A 22765-nucleotide genomic window follows, 5' to 3' on the forward strand; every position below is an offset into this window, starting at 1 on the left:
GATTTACACTCTGGAACTAGAAAAATTGAGAGGGCCTTCAGATAAAGTCCGGCCTTAATTCTCATCAAACTAAGATAGTCCACTATCTGAAGCATCGATTTTTGGAAGAATCTCAAGACTTGTGCAACCAGACAGCTTAAGCTCGAAGATAGATATCGAGTTGCTTATTCCAAAAGGAAGTTTCTGAAGATTCGTGCAATTTTCCAGATCTAGCGTAAAAAGATCCGTGAGATTCTCGATTGATAATGGAAGCTCTCTTATGGGAGTCCCAGCTAGATATAACTCTTTCAAGTTTGGTGCCAAATCCTGAATCTCCTCGAGCTGGGAGCAGCCAGACAAATTGAGAAGCTTGAGTGATGTCAAATCAACCATAGTAGACAAAATTCGCAAATGAGAACAGCCTTTCATATTCAAGGAAACAAGCTTCGCACAACGAGCAATAGATGTGCTAATGTCAACCAGACTCGTACAGCCTGCCAGATCAATATGTTCAAGGTTCATGGCTTCTGATAACGTCAGGATATCAGTTAAGTATCTGGAGTGACTCAGTTTGATTTTCCTTAGCTTCTTGAGATTCTGATTGTAACATCAATAACCAAGATGAGTCATCAGATGCAAGCCAATAACTTCATGTAAGCAATTTAAAATACCATAATTTCAATACTTACTTTCTTTCCCTCCCATAACTTCTCCATGTTGCTATAAGGCATGTTTACCTCTACAAGGTTCACAGGATTATATTTCTGAGGCAAGTATTGCAAAGGGTAATTCTCCCAGTGAAGTAGACTTAGCTCATCAGGTAAAGTGTCTAGGCCTTGAAGTAGAGTTAGTTTGCACTGATTACCAGAGGTGGAACAATAGAACTTCAGCAACCTAAGTTTGGACATCTTATCAAACTCAGTAGGACTCAACTCACAGGTCAAGCCAGCCGCATCCAGGAAAATGCTCTCAATCGCTTCTGTTCCCTGAAAAAGACAATCACATAAGCCAACTATCGAAAAAATAATTATGAAGTATCTGGACTGTGAAAAGAACTAAACAAATCAACGTACTGAACTGTTTGTCAAGACATCAGCAATGTCTTTAGAGTCCCACAATCTGCTACGCTCACATGGATCCTCATCTTCTTCATGAACAATAAATCTACCCATGTCTTGGAAAGGAATAGGAATCTCAATCCTATTTTCCAAAAGGCTAATGAGAGACTCGTCAATGAGCTCACAAATTCCCAAATATGTAAAAAAGCCACAACCATCAAGTAGTTGCACCACATAATCTTTGTTTTCCCCTTTGAAAAAACATGCAAGGTCCAAAAATATGTTCTTTTCATTTTCATCTAGTCCATCAAAACTTCTCCGAAATGCTTCCTGAATCTGGGTTGGAGGATTTCTCCGCAAGCTTTCGAGATGTGACTTCATATTGTTTATATGCTGCTTTGATACAGCGGAACCCAAAACATTGAGAGCCAAAGGAATACCACTACTGCAGCTTATAAGCTCTGAGATGACTACACTTCCTTTAATTAGATATTGTTTGCAGAGACGAAAAGATTCAAACTCATTTAACTTTTGGATTTCGTATGGCTTTCTAACCTTACATTGAATAAGAATTTGTTTTCTCCTAGAAGTTAAGATGATTCTGTGTCCATCAGAAAACCAGCCAAACCCTCCAACTACAATTTCTGCATCTTTGGCATTATCCACGTCATCTAGAACAACAAGAATCGTTTTCTTATGGAACCGGTCCCTCATGAAACTCGGTTTTACATCACAGGCACCTATACTTTGTTTTTCTTCCTCAAATACTTTAGAGTAGAAATCATCACGCATTTGCCTCAGCCCTTTCATTTGACCCATTAGATAAAAGTCTTGCAGAAAGTAACACAAATCATATTGCGGAGTTAGAATATTAAATACTTCTCTGGCAACAGTTGTCTTACCTATTCCTGCCATACCCCAAATTCCCACAATTTCAGCATCTGTAGTAGGCTGAGAATGATTTAACAATACTAAGATTCTGTCCAGATTCTTGTTGTTGTTCAAATAAAGCCTTGAGCATGCATTTCTTACAACTTCCTCGGCAAGCATAAACTCAGTCCTGCAAATGAACACAGAAAATAGATGTACCGGATTAAGAAAAACTCTAAAATTTACAAAATGTTAATTAGCACATTGACAACAATCACTGGCCAATACAATTTAAATCAGATCCTTTTCTGTTTCTGTCCCTGTGATGGTATTTGCCTATTTATCCCAATACAATTTGGTGAGATATATATTGTCTTATTAATTTCCAAGCTATTTAATATAAAAAAGGATAAAACGATGGCGATTGAAAAGGCGACGACGGTTCTAGGTTTCTGAATGGGCTGTAGGGGAATCACTTCGGATTTTTCTTGGGTTTTTGTGGTTTTTTCGTTCTATGGTTTATCTCTATTCTATTGTTTCACTAGGAAGAGAAGAGATGGGATTAACCGGACTGGTCTGTGCTTAACAATTTTAATATTCATTCGGAGATATGGCCTGATTGTTGTATATCGGTATCTTTGTGATAAGAGTATTCTGACATATGGGATACGATCGGTTTCAATGGGTTCTGGAATTGTGATCTCCCGGATCGGAATTACCGATGACTACGGAGGTGATTTCTGGGTTACAGGTGTGGTATTATTGCAGATCAATTGGAATCCGATTTATTCGAAGTGGGGTTTGGCAATGATTTGATTCCCCTATTCAAGTAATTTATTGGGATATTCGGATAGCCTTATGTTCTCTGAGGATCAAGGGGTAATCTTCTGCCATTTAATCATTGGATCTTGGCCACAGGTGAAAGACTGTGGATCATATTTGGATTTAGCGGGGTTTGAGTGTGTGTTATCCCGGATTCCTTTCCTGCGATCGGAGAGGTTGGCACAATCTCTTATTACCAGAGTTAATGGAAATATAATTTGGGTCAGAGATGTAGTTATTCTCCACATCAGATCGTGTCTGATTGATTCACAATGGAGGTTGGCTTTGATTTGGTTCCCATATTTGGTTTCTTTAATGGTAATCTTGGTTACTCTCATGGCTTCTGCGGATCAAGAGGTTATACACTGAATCTGTGGGATTTTTAGCTCGGTGGTATTAGAAAGTTTGGATGTATACAAAGGATCATCTACCAGTTCTCAGTTCTCATCACAACATTTTCTATTCCATTTTTTCACTACCAGTTCTCAGCTCTCTTTTACTGTTTTGGTGGCATATTTGGGTTCGGGTACAGTTTTTGATCATGTCTCAAAGTTCTTTGTTGGGTAAGAGTGGTGTGAGTAAGAGTGATGAGGGTATGGTTCCTAAGCGCAGAATCAAAATCCCGTTTTTTGATAACTCAGCTTTGATAGCAGGGTACTCAAAGACGGTTGTGGGTCGCTGTATGAACCCAAGAATGCAGGACATGAAGTCCCTTTTGATCATGCTTCCCAAGATTTGGCATTTGGAAGGACGTGTTGTGGGAGCTGACTTAGGGATGGGGAAGTTCCAATTTGATTTTGACAATGAGGAGCACATTACAGAGGTGCTCCAGATGGCTCCATTTCATTTTGGCCGCTGGATGGTGGCAATGGTGCGATGGAGTCCAACGGTGGATCCGGCTTATCCTTTGGAGTTAACTTTTTGGGTTAGAGTACTGGATGTCCTTTTTCAGTTCTGGGCTGAACCAACCTTCCGGAGCATTGGTGCAGAGATTGGTCGGGTGGAGATGGTCGATATTGATGGTGGAAGGGTGAAAGTTACAGTCAACGGGTTCAAGCCTTTATGCTTTTCTACAATCATCGAGTTCTATAATGGGGAGGAAACAATTGTTACTCTCCGTTATGAGAGACTTCATGGATTCTGCAAAAACTGTTTCAGCTTATGTCATGACGAGGATCACTGTCCGTTGTGGAAGACTGATCGGATTACTCCAGCTCTGCACTTTCCGAGGGAAGATGATGTGGTTCGCCCTTTGCAGAGTTACAAAGGGGCTGTCACAAGTGACAGGAATAAGGGGAAGGGCAAAGAAGGGGAGAGTCGGGAACCAACTTCTAACAAGGCCGGACAGCGACATCTTAAAGGGAAGCAGGATACAGGGGTTACAAGTCGGTCTTCACTGGAAAGGGGTGAACCGTCATCTAAACCCCGTTGGTTCACTAACTACGTGCAATTCAATGACCATCGTCATATGGCTAAAGCTGCTGCGGCTGCTGCATCTGCTTCTGCTCCGGTTCTGGTTGAGGAGTTGGAACAAGGACAGATCCCAGTTCCTANGTCTCAAAGTTCTTTGTTGGGTAAGAGTGGTGTGAGTAAGAGTGATGAGAGTATGGTTCCTAAGCGCAGAATCAAAATCCCGTTTTTTGATAACTCAGCTTTGATAGCAGGGTAATCAAAAGACGGTTGTGGATCGCTGTATGAACCCAAGAATGCAGGACATGAAGTCCCTTTTGATCATGCTTCCCAAGATTTGGCATTTGGAAGGACGTGTTGTGGGAGCTGACTTAGGGATGGGGAAGTTCCAGTTTGATTTTGACAATGATGAGGACATTACGGAGGTGCTCCAGATGGCTCCATTTCATTTTGACCGCTGGATGGTGGCAATGGTGCGATGGAGTCCAACGGTGGATCCGGCTTATCCTTCGGAGTTAACTTTTTGGGTTAGAGTACTGGATGTCCCTTTTCAGTTATGGGCTGAACCAACCTTCCGGAGCATTGGTGCAGAGATTGGTCGGGTGGAGATGGTCGATATTGATGGTGGAAGAATGAAAGTTACAGTCAACGGGTTCAAGCTTTTATGCTTTTCTACAATCATCGAGTTCTATAATGGGGAGGAAACAATTGTTACTCTCCGTTATGAGAGACTTCATGGATTCTGCAAAAAATGTTTCAGCTTATGTCATGACGAGGATCACTGTCCGTTGTGGAAGACTGATCGGATTACTCCAGCTCTGCACTTTCCGAGGGAAGATGATGTGGTTCGCCCTTTGCAGAGTTACAAAGGGGCTGTCACAAGTGACAGGAATAAGGGGAAGGGCAAAGAAGGGGAGAGTCGGGAACCAGCTTCTAACAAGGCCGGACAGCGACATCCTAAAGGGAAGCAGGATACAGGGGTTACAAGTCGGTCTTCACGGGAAAGGGGTGAACCGTCATCTAAACCCCGTTGGTTCACTAACTACGTGCAATTCAATGACCATCGTCATATGGCTAAAGCTGCTGCGGCTGCTGCATCTGCTTCTGCTCCGGTTCTGGTTGAGGAGTTGGAACAAGGACAGATCCCAGTTCCTATTGAACAAGTAGCGATGCAATCCTCATCCTCAATCAATGGTGTCCCACCACTGAAGAAGGTTCAGAGACCTCTATTTCAGGATGCAGGGGTGGTTCCAAATCCTGATATGAACGAGGTGAATGGTTCAGATGCGGTGGGGACTGCAGAGTCAACGGTTCCGAATGCAGATGCAAATGGTCTGAAGTTGCCTGTTTCGGTTGATCTGCAGACTGCTTCCGTAGAAGCAAGGATCGCTGAGACTCCGGTTTCCTTAATCACAACGAGTTCGGTTATAAGCCAGTAGNATTTGGAAGGACGTGTTGTGGGAGCTGACTTAGGGATGGGGAAGTTCCAGTTTGATTTTTACAATGAGGAGGACATTACGGAGGTGCTCCAGATGGCTCCATTTCATTTTGACCGCTGGATGGTGGCAATGGTGCGATGGAGTCCAACGGTGGATCCGGCTTATCCTTCGGAGTTAACTTTTTGGGTTAGAGTACTGGATGTCCCTTTTCAGTTATGGGCTGAACCAACCTTCCGGAGCATTGGTGCAGAGATTGGTCGGGTGGAGATGGTCGATATTGATGGTGGAAGAATGAAAGTTACAGTCAACGGGTTCAAGCTTTTATGCTTTTCTACAATCATCGAGTTCTATAATGGGGAGGAAACAATTGTTACTCTCCGTTATGAGAGACTTCATGGATTCTGCAAAAAATGTTTCAGCTTATGTCATGACGAGGATCACTGTCCGTTGTGGAAGACTGATCGGATTACTCCAGCTCTGCACTTTCCGAGGGAAGATGATGTGGTTCGCCCTTTGCAGAGTTACAAAGGGGCTGTCACAAGTGACAGGAATAAGGGGAAGGGCAAAGAAGGGGAGAGTCGGGAACCAGCTTCTAACAAGGCCGGACAGCGACATCCTAAAGGGAAGCAGGATACAGGGGTTACAAGTCGGTCTTCACGGGAAAGGGGTGAACCGTCATCTAAACCCCGTTGGTTCACTAACTACGTGCAATTCAATGACCATCGTCATATGGCTAAAGCTGCTGCGGCTGCTGCATCTGCTTCTGCTCCGGTTCTGGTTGAGGAGTTGGAACAAGGACAGATCCCAGTTCCTATTGAACAAGTAGCGATGCAATCCTCATCCTCAATCAATGGTGTCCCACCACTGAAGAAGGTTCGGAGACCTCTATTTCAGGATGCGGGGGTGGTTCCAAATCCTGATATGAATGAGGTGAATGGTTCAGATGCGGTGGGGACTGCAGAGTCAACGGTTCCGAATGCAGATGCAAATGGTCTGAAGTTGCCTGTTTCGGTTGATCTGCAGACTGCTTCCGTAGAAGCAAGGATCGCTGAGACTCCGGTTTCCTTAATCACAACGAGTTCGGTTATAAGCCAGTAGGCTCCGATGGTGGTAAGGAAAGTTTCTGAGGAACCTATTGATCAGCTAATGGAAGAGGTAGAGGACAAGGTTGTAGAAACTGAGATTCCTGATCCAGATCAGCAGAATGATGGGGATGTGGCCAACTTGCTGGTGGATCCTTCTCTGGACCCCGTTTCGGACACTGCAACTCTAACGGTGTGATAGCGGATTCAGAGGACGACTCCATGGATATTGGTGCTGATACGGGTGCAACAATTGTCGGGGTTCCACCAGTGGATAAGGTTCGCAAGACAAAACCTCCTTTGGCACTCAAAGGAGCAGCTTCTAAAAAGTTAAATGTGTACCTGCGTACAACACCAAGGAAACGCCCTGCCCCCAAGGATTCAACAGGGGATGGACCAAACCCGAGGAACCATGAACAAGAGAAGGGTCCAACTGGTGGGTCAAAGCCACCTAAACCAACTCTGGATAAATGAAAATTTTGAGCTGGAATTGTCAAGGGCTTGGGAACAAAGCAATTATTGGGTATCTTAGGGACTTGTGGGAAAAGCATAGGCCTGATTTTTTTTTTATCTGAAACTAGACAGCCTTTAGCTTGTATGGAACTTTTTGTTGGTCATTTTGGTTATTCATATTTGAAAACGGTTGATCCTATCGATTGTAGTGGCGGTTTGGCCTTATTCTATAATAGTACTTATGATGTTTCTATTTTATTCGAATCTAATCGTTTGATCGACGTGGAACTTACTTACAAAGGCCAAATTATTTATTTTACTTTTGTTTATGGTGACCCGGTCCCATCGAACCTTAGACCTAGTATGGGAACGTTTAACGCGGATTGGGTTATCAAGGGATTCCCCTTGGTTTCTTGTTGGAGACTTTAATGAATTAAAAGGTAATCATGAAAAACGAGGAGGGAAGCTCCGCCATGCGTCTTCTTTTGTTGGTTTTAATACTATGATTCGACATTGTGGCTTACTAGAGTTTCTTGCGGTCGGGGATAGCCTGTCTTGGTGGGATTGGCGGGATAAGAAGCCCATTCAATGTCTTCTTGATCGAGCGTTAGCCAATGAGAAGCTTCATGACTTGTTCAGTGATTCCTTCACGGAATATTTACCAATGGTCGCCTCAGATAAAATCCGACGGGGGAGGAGTTGTTTTCGCTTTAACCGACGGTGGCTTGATAAAGAGGGTTTTTTTGGCGTTATTTCAGAAGGATGGGGTTCTGAGGTGACGCGGACAAATGGAAACTTAATGGATAAGATAGTTCAGTGTCGGCAGGCAATATCTAAGTGGCGGAAAGCACATGTCCCATATGGTCGGGAGACGATCGAGGAAATAAAGGGTAGGTTAGCGATCGCCCAAGAGGATGATAGTGTTTCTGTTGAGGTTATTTCGGAGCTGACTTGGAAGCTACGTGAGGCTTATCGGGATGAAGAGATTTACTGGTACCAAAAAAGTCGGAGTCAATGGATGCGTCTTGGGGATCAAAACACTAGTTACTTTCATGCCCAGACTAAACAACGTAGAGCTAAAAATCGTATTGTAGGGCTTCATGATGAAGCTGGACAGTGGGTTACGGAGGACTCTCAAGTAAAGGGTATAGCTGTATCTTACTTTCAAGAGTTATTCACATCCACGGATCCTACAGATTTTGAGGAAACACTGGCTGAGGTGGACACGTCCATCACGAGTGAGGATAATGAGACATTGACGCGACCAGTCTCAGAAAGGGAAATCAAAGAGGCCTTATTTATGATGCACCCTGATAAAGCTCCTGGACCGGATGGTATGACGGCGCTCTTTTACCAACGGGCATGGGACACGGTCAAGATTGACTTAAAACTTTTGGTAGACACTTTTTTCCAGGAGGGTGGTTTCGATAAACGATTAAATATGACAAATATTTGCCTAAATCCAAAGGTTGATAAACCGACCCGGATGTCTGAGTGGAGAGCTATTAGTCTATGCAATGTTGGTTACAAGATTATTTCGAAGATTTTGTGTCAACGTTTGCCAACGTTTTTGCCAACACTGATCTCGGAGACTCAATTGGCATTTGTAGAGGGACGGCTAATTACAGATAATATTTTGATTGCTCAAGAGATGTTTCATGGACTACGTACTAATCCCTCATGCAAGGGTAAGTTCATGGCCATAAAAACAGATATGAGCAAGGCCTATGATCGGGTCTAATGGCCATTTGTTGAACATCTGTTACGGAAATTTGGTTTTTGTGAGAAATGGATATCTTGGATCATGTGGTGTGTTACTTCGGTTCAGTATAGCGTTTTGCTCAATGGCCAACCACATGGGTCCATAACTCCTTCTAGAGGTCTTTGTCAGGGTGACCCCCTATCGCCATATCTTTTTATACTTTGTATTGAGGTTCTCATTGCAAATTTAAAAAAGGCGGAACGGTCTAAACTTATTACGGGTATCAAGGTATCGACTGCCTGTCCTGCGATCTCGCACTTACTGTTCGCAGATGATAGTCTGTTTTTCTGTCGGGCCACAAAGGAGCAATGTGAGGCTGTTCTAGGGATACTAAGACAGTATGAACGCGTTTCTGGTCAGCGGATTAATTTCCAGAAGTCGTCGATTCAATTTGGCCACACAGTGGATGTGGTTTTGCGTGAGACACTGAAAGGTGTATTGGGAATCACCACTTTGGGTGGCATGAGTTCCTACTTCGGTATCCCTGAAAGCCTCGGTGGGTCAAAAACTAAAATATTCTCCTTTGTTCAGGATAGACTGCAAAAGCGGACAGGTGGATGGCCTGCTCGACTGCTGTCTAGGGGGGGGGGAAGGAGGTAATGATTACCGCGGTTCCGACCTTTGTAATGTCTTGTTTTCGACGCCTGAAAAAAATTACACGGAAGCTTACGAGTGCGATCTCTAACTTTTGGTGGAGTTCTTCTGGAGAAACACGAGGTTTACATTGGGTTGCTTGGGACAGGTTATGTATTGATAAGATGGAGGGAGGTTTGGGTTTTCGGTGTCTGGATGATTTTAACACTGCACTGTTGGCTAAACAACTCTGGCGGTTGATTCTGGTTCCAGACTCCTTATTTTCGCGGGTGTTTAAAGGAAGATATTATAGGCACTCTGATCCTTTGGATCCAATTAAATCTTACTCCCCGTCTTATGGATGGCAGAGTATTGTATCTGCTCGCTCTCTGGTAAACAAAGGACTCATTAAACGGGTAGGATCCGGTGATTCCATTTTAGTATGGTCAGACCCCTGGATTCCTGCTCAACCCTCGAGACCAGCATTGCGTTCGGGATCGCCAGCCGATCCTACGCTCAGAGTTGAAACCTTCATTGACAGGAGCTCACACTCCTGGGATTTGGCCTTGCTTTCGACCTCTTTTGAGCCGGAGGATGTTGCCCTTATTTCAGCTTTACCTCTTGGTAATTCCCCCACACCGGATAGATTGGGTTGGCATTTTACAAAATCTGGTATGTACACCGTTAAATCTGGGTATCAAGCTTTGCGTCAGAAACCGGGGACTGCCTATCCTGTTATCGGTCCGGATATTGTTCCTCTTCAGGCATTTGTCTGGCAACTTCGGTGTCCACCAAAAATCAAACATTTTTTGCGGCAAGCAATTACGGGTTGTGTGGCGACAACAGCTAATTTGCGGCGTCGTGGTTTGGGCTGTGATCCGGAATGCGCACTTTGTGGGGGGGGGGATGGAGGAGACAATCAATCATGCCCTCTTCTTATATCCTCCGGCTAAGCAGGTTTGGGGTTTGTCCTCATTCTCAACATCCCCGGACTTGTTTCCTTCAGGCTCGATCTATGCAAACATGGATTATCTATTTTGGAGAATTCAGCAGGGTTTTTCGATGGATGTGTTCCCATGGATTCTGTGGTATATCTGGAAGGCCAGAAATGATAAAGTCTTTAGTAATTTGGACTCCAACCCACTAGTTGTCTTGCAGATAGCGGAGGAGGAAGCAAAACTTTGGTTTTCGGCGCAGGAGGAGGGATCGGGACGGCCGTCTCAGGATGTTTTTCGCCAGATTCCTGGTTCTATAGTCAATACAATGACTATGATTGATAGATATAGAACAAACCACCGCTGTTTTGTGGATGGATCTTGGAAGGCGTCTGACCAGTTTATCGGTAGAGGATGGCATTGCATTCCCCCTGAGGGGGAGTCTCCCATTATGGGTGCATCTAATTCTTGTCGAAACTTGTCACCCATCCATGCAGAAGTGGAAGCACTCATCTGGGCAATGCGGTACATGATTGCTGCGGATAAAGAGAGAATAGTTTTTCTCACGGATTGTTCTGATTTGGTGAAGATGGTGTCTTCGCCTTCCGAGTGGCCTGCCTTCCAAACATATTTGGACTTGATTGAAGATGATAAGAAAGAATTCATATCTTTCGCTGTTGATCTGATCCCCCGTTCACAGAATGGTGTCGCAGATAAGCTGGCACGTCGAGCTAGAATGGAGTCGTATCAAATTACTTTTGTCAATATTTTTCCTTCCAATTGGCTCGTTTGAGCTAATCCGGTACTTTGTTGTCAAAAAAAAAAAAAAAATTAATTAACACATTGGACGTTTCCTAGCAAAGTTTCCACAGGAACATATGCCACATTGAACAAAATAGTAAAGAGACAACTAAGAGATATGAATTTACTCTTTTTTCCATTCATGTCCATTGATGGATGCTATTCCAGCCATAGCCGCCTTCCATTTCTGAACTCTGTCTGGCAGGGGAGAATTCAGATACTGCAGATATACTTTTTCAAACCGGTTTTCCAACCGACATATGTCTGAAAGTGATATCTTAAAATATACAGGAATAATTACAAAGTCTTTTGCTTTCCAATGTTCCGTGATTGCCACCAGATGATCCAAGAAGGACTGACTACTAGCAAAACTATTTGAAAGTACCATAATACCAACACTAGATCTGTAAAGCATCTCTAAAAAAAATGGCTGACTCAATTTGATGGATGCATAAACGCAATCAAAGTTCATGGTACAAATGTTTGCCAAGCACTCTCTGATTTAAAGTCCGACATCAATTCTCCATGGTTCTCTTTATCAAACTGAGATGATACCACAATCTAATGCCTTGATTTTGGAAACCTCTGAAGACTTGTGCAGCCAGACAGCTTAAGCTCAACAATAGCTTCCAAGTTACTTATTCCAATCGGCAGTTGCTGAAGCCTTTCGCAATTATCCAGATCTAGCGTAACAAGTTCAGTGAGATTTTCGACTGACGATGGAAGTTCGCTAATGGCAGTCCCAGCTAGATATATATTTTCCAAGTTTGGTGCAAAATCATGAATATCCTCAAGTTCTGAGCAGCCAGACAAATTAAGACGCTTGAGAGATGTTAAATCGACCATAATTGGCAAGCTTTGCAAACGGGAACAGTCTTTCATATTCAAGGAAACAAGCTTCCCAAGATGACGAATAGATGTGCTAACATCAATCAGACTCGTACACCCTTCGAGATCAATGTGTTCAAGGTTTAGCGCTTCTGATAACATCAGGATATTAGTTAACTGTCTGGAGTGACTCAGTTTGATACTCTTTAGCTTCTTGAGATTCTGTTTACAATACAAATAACCAAGATGAGTCATCAAATGCAAGCTTAATTATAAATTCATGTTAGTGGCTTAAAATACCATAATGTCAAACACTTACCTTCTTCTCTTCCCACAACTTGTCCAAGTTGCTATAAGGCATGTTTATCTCTACAAGGTTTTCAGGATTAAATTTCCTTGGCAAGTATTCCAGAGGGTAATTCTCCCAGTGAAGTAACCTTAGCTCATCAGGCAAAGTGTCAAGGCCTTGAGGTAGAATTAGCTTACACTCATTCCCAGAGGTGGAACAATAGAGCTTCAGTAATCTAAGATTATACATCTTACCAAACACAATAGGACTCAACTCACCGGTCAAGTCAGAGGCATTCAGGAAAATGCCCTCAATTGCCTCTGTTCCCTGACGACGACAATCACATTAGTAGGAAAACATCAGCATTTTACAGCTAAAAAAGGATAATTAATTATGAAGACCGCCCGGGGAATGATCATAAACGAACTAAACATGTGTCAACTTACTGAATTGTTTGTCAATACATCAGCAATGTCGCTAGAGTCCCACAATCTGCTACGTTCGCATGGGTCCTTGTCTTCTTCATGAACAATAAATCGACCAATGTCTTGAAAAGGGATTGGAATCTCTATCTTATTGTCCAAAAGGCTAATGAGAGACTCGTCAATTAGATCACAGATGCCCAAATACGTTAAAAACCCGCAAGCATCAAGTAATTGCACCACATGATCTTTGTCCTCCCCTCTGAAAAAACACGCAAGGTCCAAAAATATGTTCTTTTCGTTTTCATCAAGTCCATCAAAGCTTCTCTGAAATGCTTCCTGAATCTCAGTTGGAGGATTTCTCCGCAAGCTTTCGAGATGTGACTTCATATCGTTTATATGCTGCTTTGATACAGAGAAACCCAAAACTTTGATAGCCAACGGAATGCCACTACTGCAGCTTACAAGCTCTGAGATGACCGCACTTTCTTCATTTACATATTGTTTGCAGAGACGGAAAGATTCAAACTCGCATAATGTTTGGATCTCGTATGTCTTTGTAACCTTACACTGTACAAGCACTTGTTTTCGCCTAGAGGTTAAGATGATTCGGTGTCCATGAGAAAACCAGCCAAACCCTCCAACTACAGCTTCTGCATCTCTGGCATCGCTCACGTCATCGAGAACAAGAAGAATCTTTTGATTTTGGAACAAATCCTTCATGAAACTCGGTTTTATGTCACAAGCACTTATACTTAGTTTTTCTTCCCCAAATACTTTAGAGAAGAAATCATCACGCATTTGCCTCAGCCCTTTCTTTTGACACATAAGATAAAAGTCTTGCAGAAAGTAACACATATCATATTGTGGCGCCAATATTCCAAAAATTTCTCTGGCAATGGATGTCTTACCTATTCCTGGCATACCCCAGAGTCCCACAATGTCCGCTTCTGAGTGCTGGGAGTGATTTAATAATTGTAAGATTCTGCTTAGATTCTTGCTATTTTTCAAAAATAGCCTCAAGCATACGTCTCTTACAACTTCCTCAGTAAGCAAAACCTGCTTCCTGCAAAAAGAACACAAAAAACACATGTACTAAATTAACACCATGCTAATAAGAAAATGTTAACAAAGCACATTGGATGTTTCCTAGAAGAGTTGCACAAGGAACAGATACCACATTGTACAAATAGAAAAAGGATAACTAAGAGAAGTACATTTACTTTTTTTTCCATTCATGTCCATTGGACGCAGTTTCAGCCATAGCCGCTTTCCATTTCTGAACGCTGCCTAGCTGGGCAAAATCCAAATACTGAAGATAACTTTGCTCAAACCCACAAATGTCTGAAAGTGTTGCCTTAAAATATATAGGAATAATGAAAAAGTTTGCTGCCTTCCCATGCTCCATGATTTCCACCAGATGGTCAAGCGACTGTCTACAACTATTTGAAAGTATCATTATACCAACACTAGATCTGTATAGCATCTTTTCATCCGGTTTCTCTTTGCCTAGTAGATTATACATCAAGGGGGTGACCTCTCGCTTTTGTAACTCTTTTGAGATGGCTTCGATGAAAGATGCCTCGTCTATATCATTGTTGTCATTGCACGAGAAGACTAATACGCATTCTTTTTCTCCAGTCATCTCACTTGCCGACCTTAGGTATGTTGTCACATCTAGGCTGCGAAAAGGATTGTCTATTGATCTGATGCCATGCGTCTCCCATGTGGCACTGAGGTAACCAACAAGATCCCCGGCAGCAGCCTCCACGCCTGAAGTCTGCCGCATGCGAAGAAAATCAATGACGTCTTTGGCGCTGCACCCAGAGATAGCCAACGGAGGCAAGCGGTTGCTCAAAAACTCGCGGAAGGCGTCCCAGTCATTGTTGAAAGCTGCAACGATTGTCATGTCGTTTCCTGAATCCGAGTCCCCTGATATTGAACTCGCAGAAGGAGTACCAGTCCATAATGTTGAAAGCGTCTCGTCACTGTATGCATCTTCCAGAGAAAGAAGCTCCCAATCCAATTGCTCACTACCGCCTTCTTCATCTGACTCGTCACTCCTCATGGGTCGAGATATCACTAGTAGAGGTCTGTGTTGTTTAAGCTCTTTCCGTACTGTCATGGGATCCACTGTCCCAGTCACGATAATATCCTCAGAATCATCCACGATTACAGACGAGACACCTAAGCAAAACAAGGAAACAATACAAGAAAGGGCAAATCAGAAGAACTATGAATTGAGTTAACATTGGTACTGTACAAAAATCAGTGAAACTGTGACGAAGTAAAGAACATATACTTTCCCGAGAAATTGTGAAAAAGAGTTACCAGGGAGATTGAATATTTTACGGAGGACCGCATATTTTTCATTGGCATCAACAAACCGTAGACTCAACAATCTCACAACAATTTCCTGAAATGACAAATCTTTTTACATTGGCAAAAGATATACCAAAAAAAAAAATAGAATATCAAGGTACAGGGAAGCAACGAATATGTGAACGAACGAACCGAAGTAGTAGCAACCTTGTCGGTCTTGTTCAGACTCGACTGGTAACGCATCATCACAGGCCCAGCAACACCGCGACCTGCTTTACTTTTACTCAGAACCTTATCCTTATCAGGCCCAAATAATTTGAGACTACTGACATCTGACAAGGAACGCTTCTTGCAAGCCTCCCACGCATCGAGAGAAATCGCCAAATCGTCGGGACCAGAAACCCCAAGGGACTGATAAATCCGATCCATGTTAGAAAAAGACTCCGCGTAATGCTTCGCCGCCTCTCGACTCTGTAGACTCCGTTCTCTTCTCCGACCATCCGTCGATTTCTTCATTATGAGCGACCGATATAATTCTTTCCGACCCATGCTTTTTTTTTTTTTTTTTTGCTTTTTCGGCCACAAGACTTTAATGTCTACGCATATCAATTAAGAATCTGAGATTAATAAAATATATCGTTGGTGGGATAAACTATACAAGAAATGTCGGAAAGTGCGCAATAAATATACTTTACAGTAATTTGGATTCAAACCCCTTTGCAATTCTCCTGTTAGCGGAGGATGAGGCAAAAGCATAGACCCTGACTCGGGCAGAGAATATAGTATTAACATCGGATGTTAACATTGCAGTTGTTCCCTATGGAAGTGGGGGATTAAGGATTCCTAGGTCTTTGTCGAATTATACTTGTTTTATAGATGGTTCTTGGAAAACTACAGATCAATATGCGCATAGAGGATAGTTTTGCACGTCGCCGTGGAGTGATGTCCCTACTATGGGAGCTGCCAACTTTCGCCGTAGTCTCTCCCCTCTTCATGCCGAGGTTGAAGCCCTTATCTGGGCTATGCGTTGCATGATTGGGGCGGATAACCAATCTATAGTCTTTATCACTGACTGCTCCGACTGCTCCGACTTAGTGAAGATGGTGTCTTCGCCTTCCGAGTGGCCAACTTTTACGCCTTATTTGGAGGACATATAGGCAGATAAAGAGGAGTTTGCTTCTTTTTCCTTAGTCTACGTTCCTCGATCTCAGAATGGTAAAGCGGATAATTTAGTGCGACGAGTNTTTTTTTTTTTTTTTTTTTTTGTCTTTTTCGGCCACAAGACTTTAATGTCTACGCATATCAATTAAGAATCTGAGATTAATAAAATATATCGTTGGTGGGATAAACTATACAAGAAATGTCGGAAAGTGCGCAATAAATATACTTTACAGTAATTTGGATTCAAACCCCTTTGCAATTCTCCTGTTAGCGGAGGATGAGGCAAAAGCATAGACCCTGACTCGGGCAGAGAATATAGTATTAACATCGGATGTTAACATTGCAGTTGTTCCCTATGGAAGTGGGGGATTAAGGATTCCTAGGTCTTTGTCGAATTATACTTGTTTTATAGATGGTTCTTGGAAAACTACAGATCAATATGCGCATAGAGGATAGTTTTGCACGTCGCCGTGGAGTGATGTCCCTACTATGGGAGCTGCCAACTTTCGCCGTAGTCTCTCCCCTCTTCATGCCGAGGTTGAAGCCCTTATCTGGGCTATGCGTTGCATGATTGGGGCGGATAACCAATCTATAGTCTTTATCACTGACTGCTCCGACTGCTCCGACTTAGTGAAGATGGTGTCTTCGCCTTCCGAGTGGCCAACTTTTACGCCTTATTTGGAGGACATATAGGCAGATAAAGAGGAGTTTGCTTCTTTTTCCTTAGTCTACGTTCCTCGATCTCAGAATGGTAAAGCGGATAATTTAGTGCGACGAGTTCACACAGTTCCGCACTTAATTACCTATGTAAACAATGTTCCTTCGTATTGGCTTGTTTGAGCCAATATTGTTCTCTTGTTGTCAAAAAAAAAAAAAAAAAATTTCGGAAAGTCTTGACAGTCTATATTATTATTTTCACAGCATTTTTGAGAACAAATACTTAAAGTTGGGCAATATTTACATGATATGCCACTGTAATTAAAACATTTAATAAATAAAAAATTTAAAAATAAATTAGAAAAATCGAGTATGGAAATAGATATTTCCCTAAATATCTGAACAACATCAATTTCTATTTTCCTTTTAAATTACAATTTTTAAAATGTTTTAATGAAAAAAGAAATTATAGTATCTTACCTTATTCAATTTCGTTTTTCCATAATTGGTTTGGCATTATACATGTTTTCCATTATACATAAATTGTTTAATGTTTTCTATGTTAAAATGGATAGAGCAATTGATGTCAAAATGGGTAGAAAAAAATATAAAAATAAACTAATAATGTATGATTTTATTATACTATATATATATATATTGTTTTAACCTCCACAAAATGATATATGTTTTTTGACTAAAAAACATGTGTGATTTATAGAGTTATGATGTCAAATACAAATATATATATATATATATATATATCATGTTGCACAATTTAAATAGTGAATACATCAAATTTAGTCATATGAGTAATATCAATAATATGATCTGTGTAAATATAAATAACAATACTAAAAAAGCAACAATAATTTATGGAAAATTTTATTTATCCACGGGTCCAAACCTAAACTATAAATAATCATAAGAATGTGATGGGAATTAGGCTAATATTAGTACACTTATATATTTTTGCGGGTTGGTTTAAAAACACAAACAAAATATTTTAAAACTTAATTTTATATGAAAGAAGTTAAAAACCAACACTAACCCGCTCCTTCATACTCAGATACAAAACTAACTATAATAACTATTTTTTTTATCCACGGGTCCAAATCTAGACTAAAAATAATCTTAAGTATGTGATGGGAACTAGGTTAATATTAGTACACTTATATATTTTTGCGGGTTGGTCTAAAAACACAAACAAAATATTTTAAAACTTAATTTTATATGAAAGAAGTTAAAAACCAACACTAACCCGCTCCATCATACTCATAGGCAAAACTAACTAATTTCAATTTGGTGAATAAAATTTAAATAATTTTATACTAACTACAAAGTATTATACATAAATATTTACTTTCACAACAACTAATTTTGATTGATTAAATTCCAAAATAAAAAAATTTTGATTAATTAAATTTCAAATGAAAATAATAATTTCTAAATAGATAAAGAAAATAAAATTACAAATCTCTCAATATTATTGTAAAAAAATTTAAAACATATATTTGATCCAACATAATGTTTTTTAAGTAAGTTATATAAAATATAAAAAATACATAATCCTGCGGTACACTGCGGGTTAAAATCTAATATTTTTTACAAATAATGTAATATCCTGTTTTATTTAGTAAAATTAATGAAAATTCATAATTATTTGTAAAATTAATAAAAGTTAGATATTTAATTCATCACAAATAAATACTTTTTCACTAGAACAATTGCCCCTCATCATGACAAAGTCAATACCATGCACTTTGCAGCAACATCAACAACATTCCCACCTCTGTTCCTTTATTTCTACATTCCCTTGTACAATCTACATTCCGATATGGTTGGTATTGGACATTTTGTAGAACGACGAAATCATTCGACCTTTATAAGTCTGTCCCTTAAAGTGAGTTTTGATAGACCCTTTGCTAAAGCTTTATCCTTGTCCATAGTAGCCCTAAACCTATCCTCATTTCCGGGGAAGCAGCTTCTGGTGGAAATCCTTTAAACGTAACACGTTTTCCTGTGACAAAACTTTCCAATCTCCACCGTAAGCTCAGGTTTACCTCTCACAAAATCATCGTTTGCGTATTCCCATTTTTGTTCAGACTCATCAACTTTTCTAAACCCACAGGTCTTTAGCCGGGAAGCAAAGAATTGAAACTCGGTTAGCCCAAACATGGGGATAACAACTCTGCAAAACTCTTCCACGTTCCAAACGATGAAACTCTTGCCATCTGGGAACCAAGAGATTATTGAATCCGTTGATGGATCGTCCACCGTTCTATATAATACCGTTCAATGCAGCCATGCAAGGACTGGTTGTCTAGTGATGACTTGATCAATCACAGCTTCGAATTTTAACGAACCAGTCACATCCAAGGATAAGCTCAAAGTCAAGCTGCAACCAGGTAAGTTGATAGAAGTCCCGTTGACACACAATGCAACATGTCATCATTAAGTTCCTACGCCAATGTAAAATGTGTGTTTAATATATGAAAGCTGAGAAGTTCAAAAACAGTAAAGTCCAATAAGTATTCTACCTTTTATTTTCTTTTCAAGACCTGGGACCTCCTATTATAGAGGAAATACTCATATCCAGGATTTCATCTCTTATCTTGCCATTTCTTCTTTCTTCAATCCGTGAGTGGGACTGACCTCGAATGGTCACAAGAGCCTCGCTAAATGTACGCTCAACAGTGTCTGTAACCCGTATTCCCTGGAAACCACGATCATTTTCATCTGGAGCATATAACAAACTCATACCACACCTTATCACCTTGCAGCATTCTAGTTTCCTTTCAGTTTCATCTGTAAGGTAGAACTCAAATGAGGCACTAGTGGGATGACATCTATTACTGTCATTACTCTTTTCCCTCCATTCCAAGATTGGCACACTACAGTTGTTATAACTGATAAACACATGGTCAGATCTAAGTTTCCGTGATTCATGGCAAGATGATCCACATGACTCGTTCCATCCCCCAAGACAGAAACTAAAGCTGATAGACTGACCGTTTTGATTTTTGAACTCGCACTTGCATCTTACAGATAAACGGTTGGCATGATGACCTTCATTATCCTTGAAGGAGACAACAACAGATAGGGAAGCTCCAATAAATTTACTGTTACACCAGTGTGGAAGCAGGTCGGTTTCTATTGAAGATCCCATTCTCTGATAGCAGAACCATGAGGGTATGTCATTTCCTGGAAAACAAACAGCAACCAGAGGCTCTAGAACTAGTCCCTGCAATGAGTTACAAATAAAATCATTTAAGCAATGAGCTTACGATCGAAGTATCACCAGAACAACAGAGTGAAATGGAGTTGGACCTTATGATTATGTTGAAGAGATGTCCTTGCCAGTAGTTGACTCTTGAGTTGGGCCTGCGCAACAATAGCTTCCTGCTCAGATCGGTTCAGCTTGAAGCAATCCGTGAAAATGAAAGTAGTATGCATCCTATCAGTTACTAGGGGAAGTGTCACTGGTTTTGCGATTTTTTCCAGAGAAACACACCCGTTAGCATCTACATACTGTAGACTAGATGGAAGCACTGGAAGAGAATTGAGCTTGCAGCAATGTTTCAGGTCAAGCAACCACAGGCAATGAAGTTTCTCAATGCTTTCAGGTAGAGTCTCAATATTGTTTCTGCTTAAGCATAGACACCGTAACAAGTGAAAGGAGCTAAAGTTATCTGGCAATTTGTCGATATAGCTATTCGTGAGATAGAGGTCCGATAAAAAGGAGCTGCCTGAGAAAGGCAACAATATCAACCCAGTGGTACCTTTGATGCTAGATCCACAGAACGAAAACATCTTGAGTTTACTCAAACAAATCTTTTCAGGTGTCTGTTTGATGGTTGTTCCATCCATAAGCAAAATCTCTAAGCATTCCATCTCCTCTTTGATGGGTGGAAGACTCTCCAACGCTGAACAACCAGAGAGAATCAGTTCTTGAAGAGATTTCAGCTTGTAAAGATCGTTGGGAAGATACTTCAACCTGCGACAATTCTTGAGATTCAGCAAAATAAGGTTGCAAAGACTCCCGATGTGTTCAACAATTTGTTCAATTGCTGAGCCTTCCAAATAAAGTGATTCAATGTTTTCTGATATAATATGAAACTCCTGAAGGTTTGAACAGCCACTGAGGATCAGAGTCTTGAGAGATTTTAGATTGATTCCTTCTGGGAGACTTTTAAGGCTTGTGCACTCTCGAAGGTTCAGGTAAATAAGTTTGTTCATCTGTTCAATTGATGGTCCCAATAGAACCAAACTCGTACAGCCTTCGAGATCCAATCTTTCAAGATTTTTGGCCCTGGACAAACCTGATAAATTCAGCAAGTCTTTTGACCAACTGAGGTCGACCCATCTTAAATTTCTGTATTCTGTGGCATGAAGACAATGATTAAATAACTAATCAGCACAAAAACTAAATAACTGATCAGCAAAAAATAATATATAGCCAATAATGCACCTTCTCATCTTCCCACAGTTGTTTGATGTGGCTATAACGCAGATTAAGATCGACAAGTTCCTCTGGATTGAAATCTAATGGCAGGCAACCGTATGGATAGCCCTGCCAGTGAAGGTACACAAGCTCATCTGGAAAGTGATCAAGCCCTTTGCAGAACTGAAATTTATGATCATTATCACACCACTGAGAACAATGAGAATTGTGGAATTTCAGGAATTTCAGATTCGACATCCTCATGAAAACATCCGGACTTAGCTTGATCCATTCGATACTAGACATGTTGAAGAAGATGCCTCTAACACATTCAGTTCCCTGGTAGCAAGAGCAAGAGATTAAGAAACAGGGAAAGGCTAAGAGAAAGACCATATCAAGTGTAGTTACAATGTACTAGAGCAAATGAATTAATGAAATATCTTTGTAGCTCACCGTTTTCTGCTCCAGCACATAGCGAATATCTTTGTGGTTCCATAACCTAGTCCGTTTGCCTGCCCTTTTGATGGATGACTCATATCCAATTTCCTTCCCCATTGTATGCATAAGATCATGCATCTCAAGCCGATTATAAGAAATGGTTACCATGCACTTATCTTCAAGCTCCTTCATCACAGCTGCAGCATTGACATGGTCTGATTTCAGGATGCTCGAAACGAAATCTGCATTTTCTGATCTGAAAAAACAGGCTATGTCCAGAAATATGCGCTTCTGTTCATCATCCAGTTCTTCATAGCTCCTTTTTAGCACTTTCTGAATCTCCTTGTCTGGCATTACTCTTAGTCTCTCCCATTTCTCCACCCAGTACGTCTTTTCCTTCTGACATAGACCTGAACCTAACAACTTCAAAGCCAACGGATGCCCTTTAGCATAATAAACAAATTTATTTGATAGATCCATAAATTCTTCCGTGGGGTAAAGGTTGCCAGAAAATGCATCCATGCAGAAAAGCTCCATAGCTTCCCTGTCATTCAATCTTGGAACTACATACGTTGCATCAGTGTTTTTCAGCAGCAGTTTCTTGTCTCTCGTAGTTATAACAATCCTACTTCCTTTACGGTACATCTCCTGCTGTCCGATGAGAACTTGTATTTGATTTTCTTCAGTCACATTATCCAGCACAATAAACAACTTCTTGTTCCTTAAAAATTCTTCCAATCTTCCATGCGCTCTGACATCCAAATTCTCTTCATCCAATAATTTACAGAGAAGTTTCTCATGCAAATGATGTAATCCATGCCGTTTCGACTCATTGTCAATGTCTTCAAGGAAACAGTACCCATCGAATAGACGATGGTTTCGTTTGTATACGCTATCAGCAACCGTGGTCTTGCCAATTCCAGCCATCCCAAGAACCCCAATGGTACGGTTACAGCTTGCATCATCAAACTTCAGTAACTCCTCCAGCTCCTTTGAACGTGATTCATTCCCTGGAAAACCACG

The 22765-nt window shown here is 41.1% G+C and overlaps 3 protein-coding genes across 5 annotated transcripts in view; all 3 read right to left on the reverse strand.

The window, feature by feature from the left end:
- Positions 70-11678, reverse strand: LOC104720236 (probable WRKY transcription factor 19). Its single transcript, XM_010438177.2, has 4 exons — positions 11313-11678; positions 1053-2097; positions 669-965; positions 70-576 (listed from the first exon to the last, which is right to left on the reverse strand). The coding sequence occupies exons 1-4, from the start codon at positions 11654-11656 to the stop codon at positions 70-72; spliced, it is 2193 nt and encodes a 730-aa protein (XP_010436479.2). The 5' UTR covers positions 11657-11678.
- On the reverse strand, positions 11728-15584 carry LOC104718367 (probable WRKY transcription factor 19). Of its 2 annotated transcripts, none has more exons than XM_010436101.2 (6): positions 15253-15584; positions 15055-15139; positions 13947-14910; positions 12748-13789; positions 12332-12628; positions 11728-12234 (listed from the first exon to the last, which is right to left on the reverse strand). In XM_010436101.2, exons 1-6 carry the CDS (start codon positions 15559-15561, stop codon positions 11746-11748), a joined length of 3186 nt encoding a protein of 1061 aa, XP_010434403.1. In that variant the 5' UTR covers positions 15562-15584; the 3' UTR covers positions 11728-11745. The 2 variants fall into 2 exon arrangements, with proteins under 2 accessions (XP_010434403.1, XP_010434401.1); XM_010436099.2 differs by having other exon boundaries at positions 15238-15584.
- The window catches only part of LOC104718370 (disease resistance-like protein CSA1), a 7211-nt gene continuing 2934 nt past the window's right edge, over positions 18489-22765 (reverse strand). Inside the window, exons 1-4 of one of the 2 annotated variants that reach the window (XM_019231192.1) lie at positions 21332-21542; positions 20191-21242; positions 19401-20104; positions 18489-19322 (exon numbers count right to left, since the gene is read on the reverse strand). In XM_019231192.1, coding sequence (XP_019086737.1) covers positions 19415-20104; positions 20191-21099 — 1599 coding nt within the window. In that variant the 5' untranslated portion in view covers positions 21100-21242; positions 21332-21542 and the 3' untranslated portion in view covers positions 18489-19322; positions 19401-19414. Of the gene's footprint in view, positions 19323-19400; positions 20105-20190; positions 21243-21331; positions 21644-21757; positions 22762-22765 lie in introns of those variants that run through there. The other variant, XM_010436103.2, reaches the window with a different exon arrangement.

The sequence above is a fragment of the Camelina sativa genome, chromosome 10 (assembly GCF_000633955.1).
Source record: "Camelina sativa cultivar DH55 chromosome 10, Cs, whole genome shotgun sequence".
Taxonomy (NCBI): domain Eukaryota; kingdom Viridiplantae; phylum Streptophyta; class Magnoliopsida; order Brassicales; family Brassicaceae; genus Camelina; species Camelina sativa.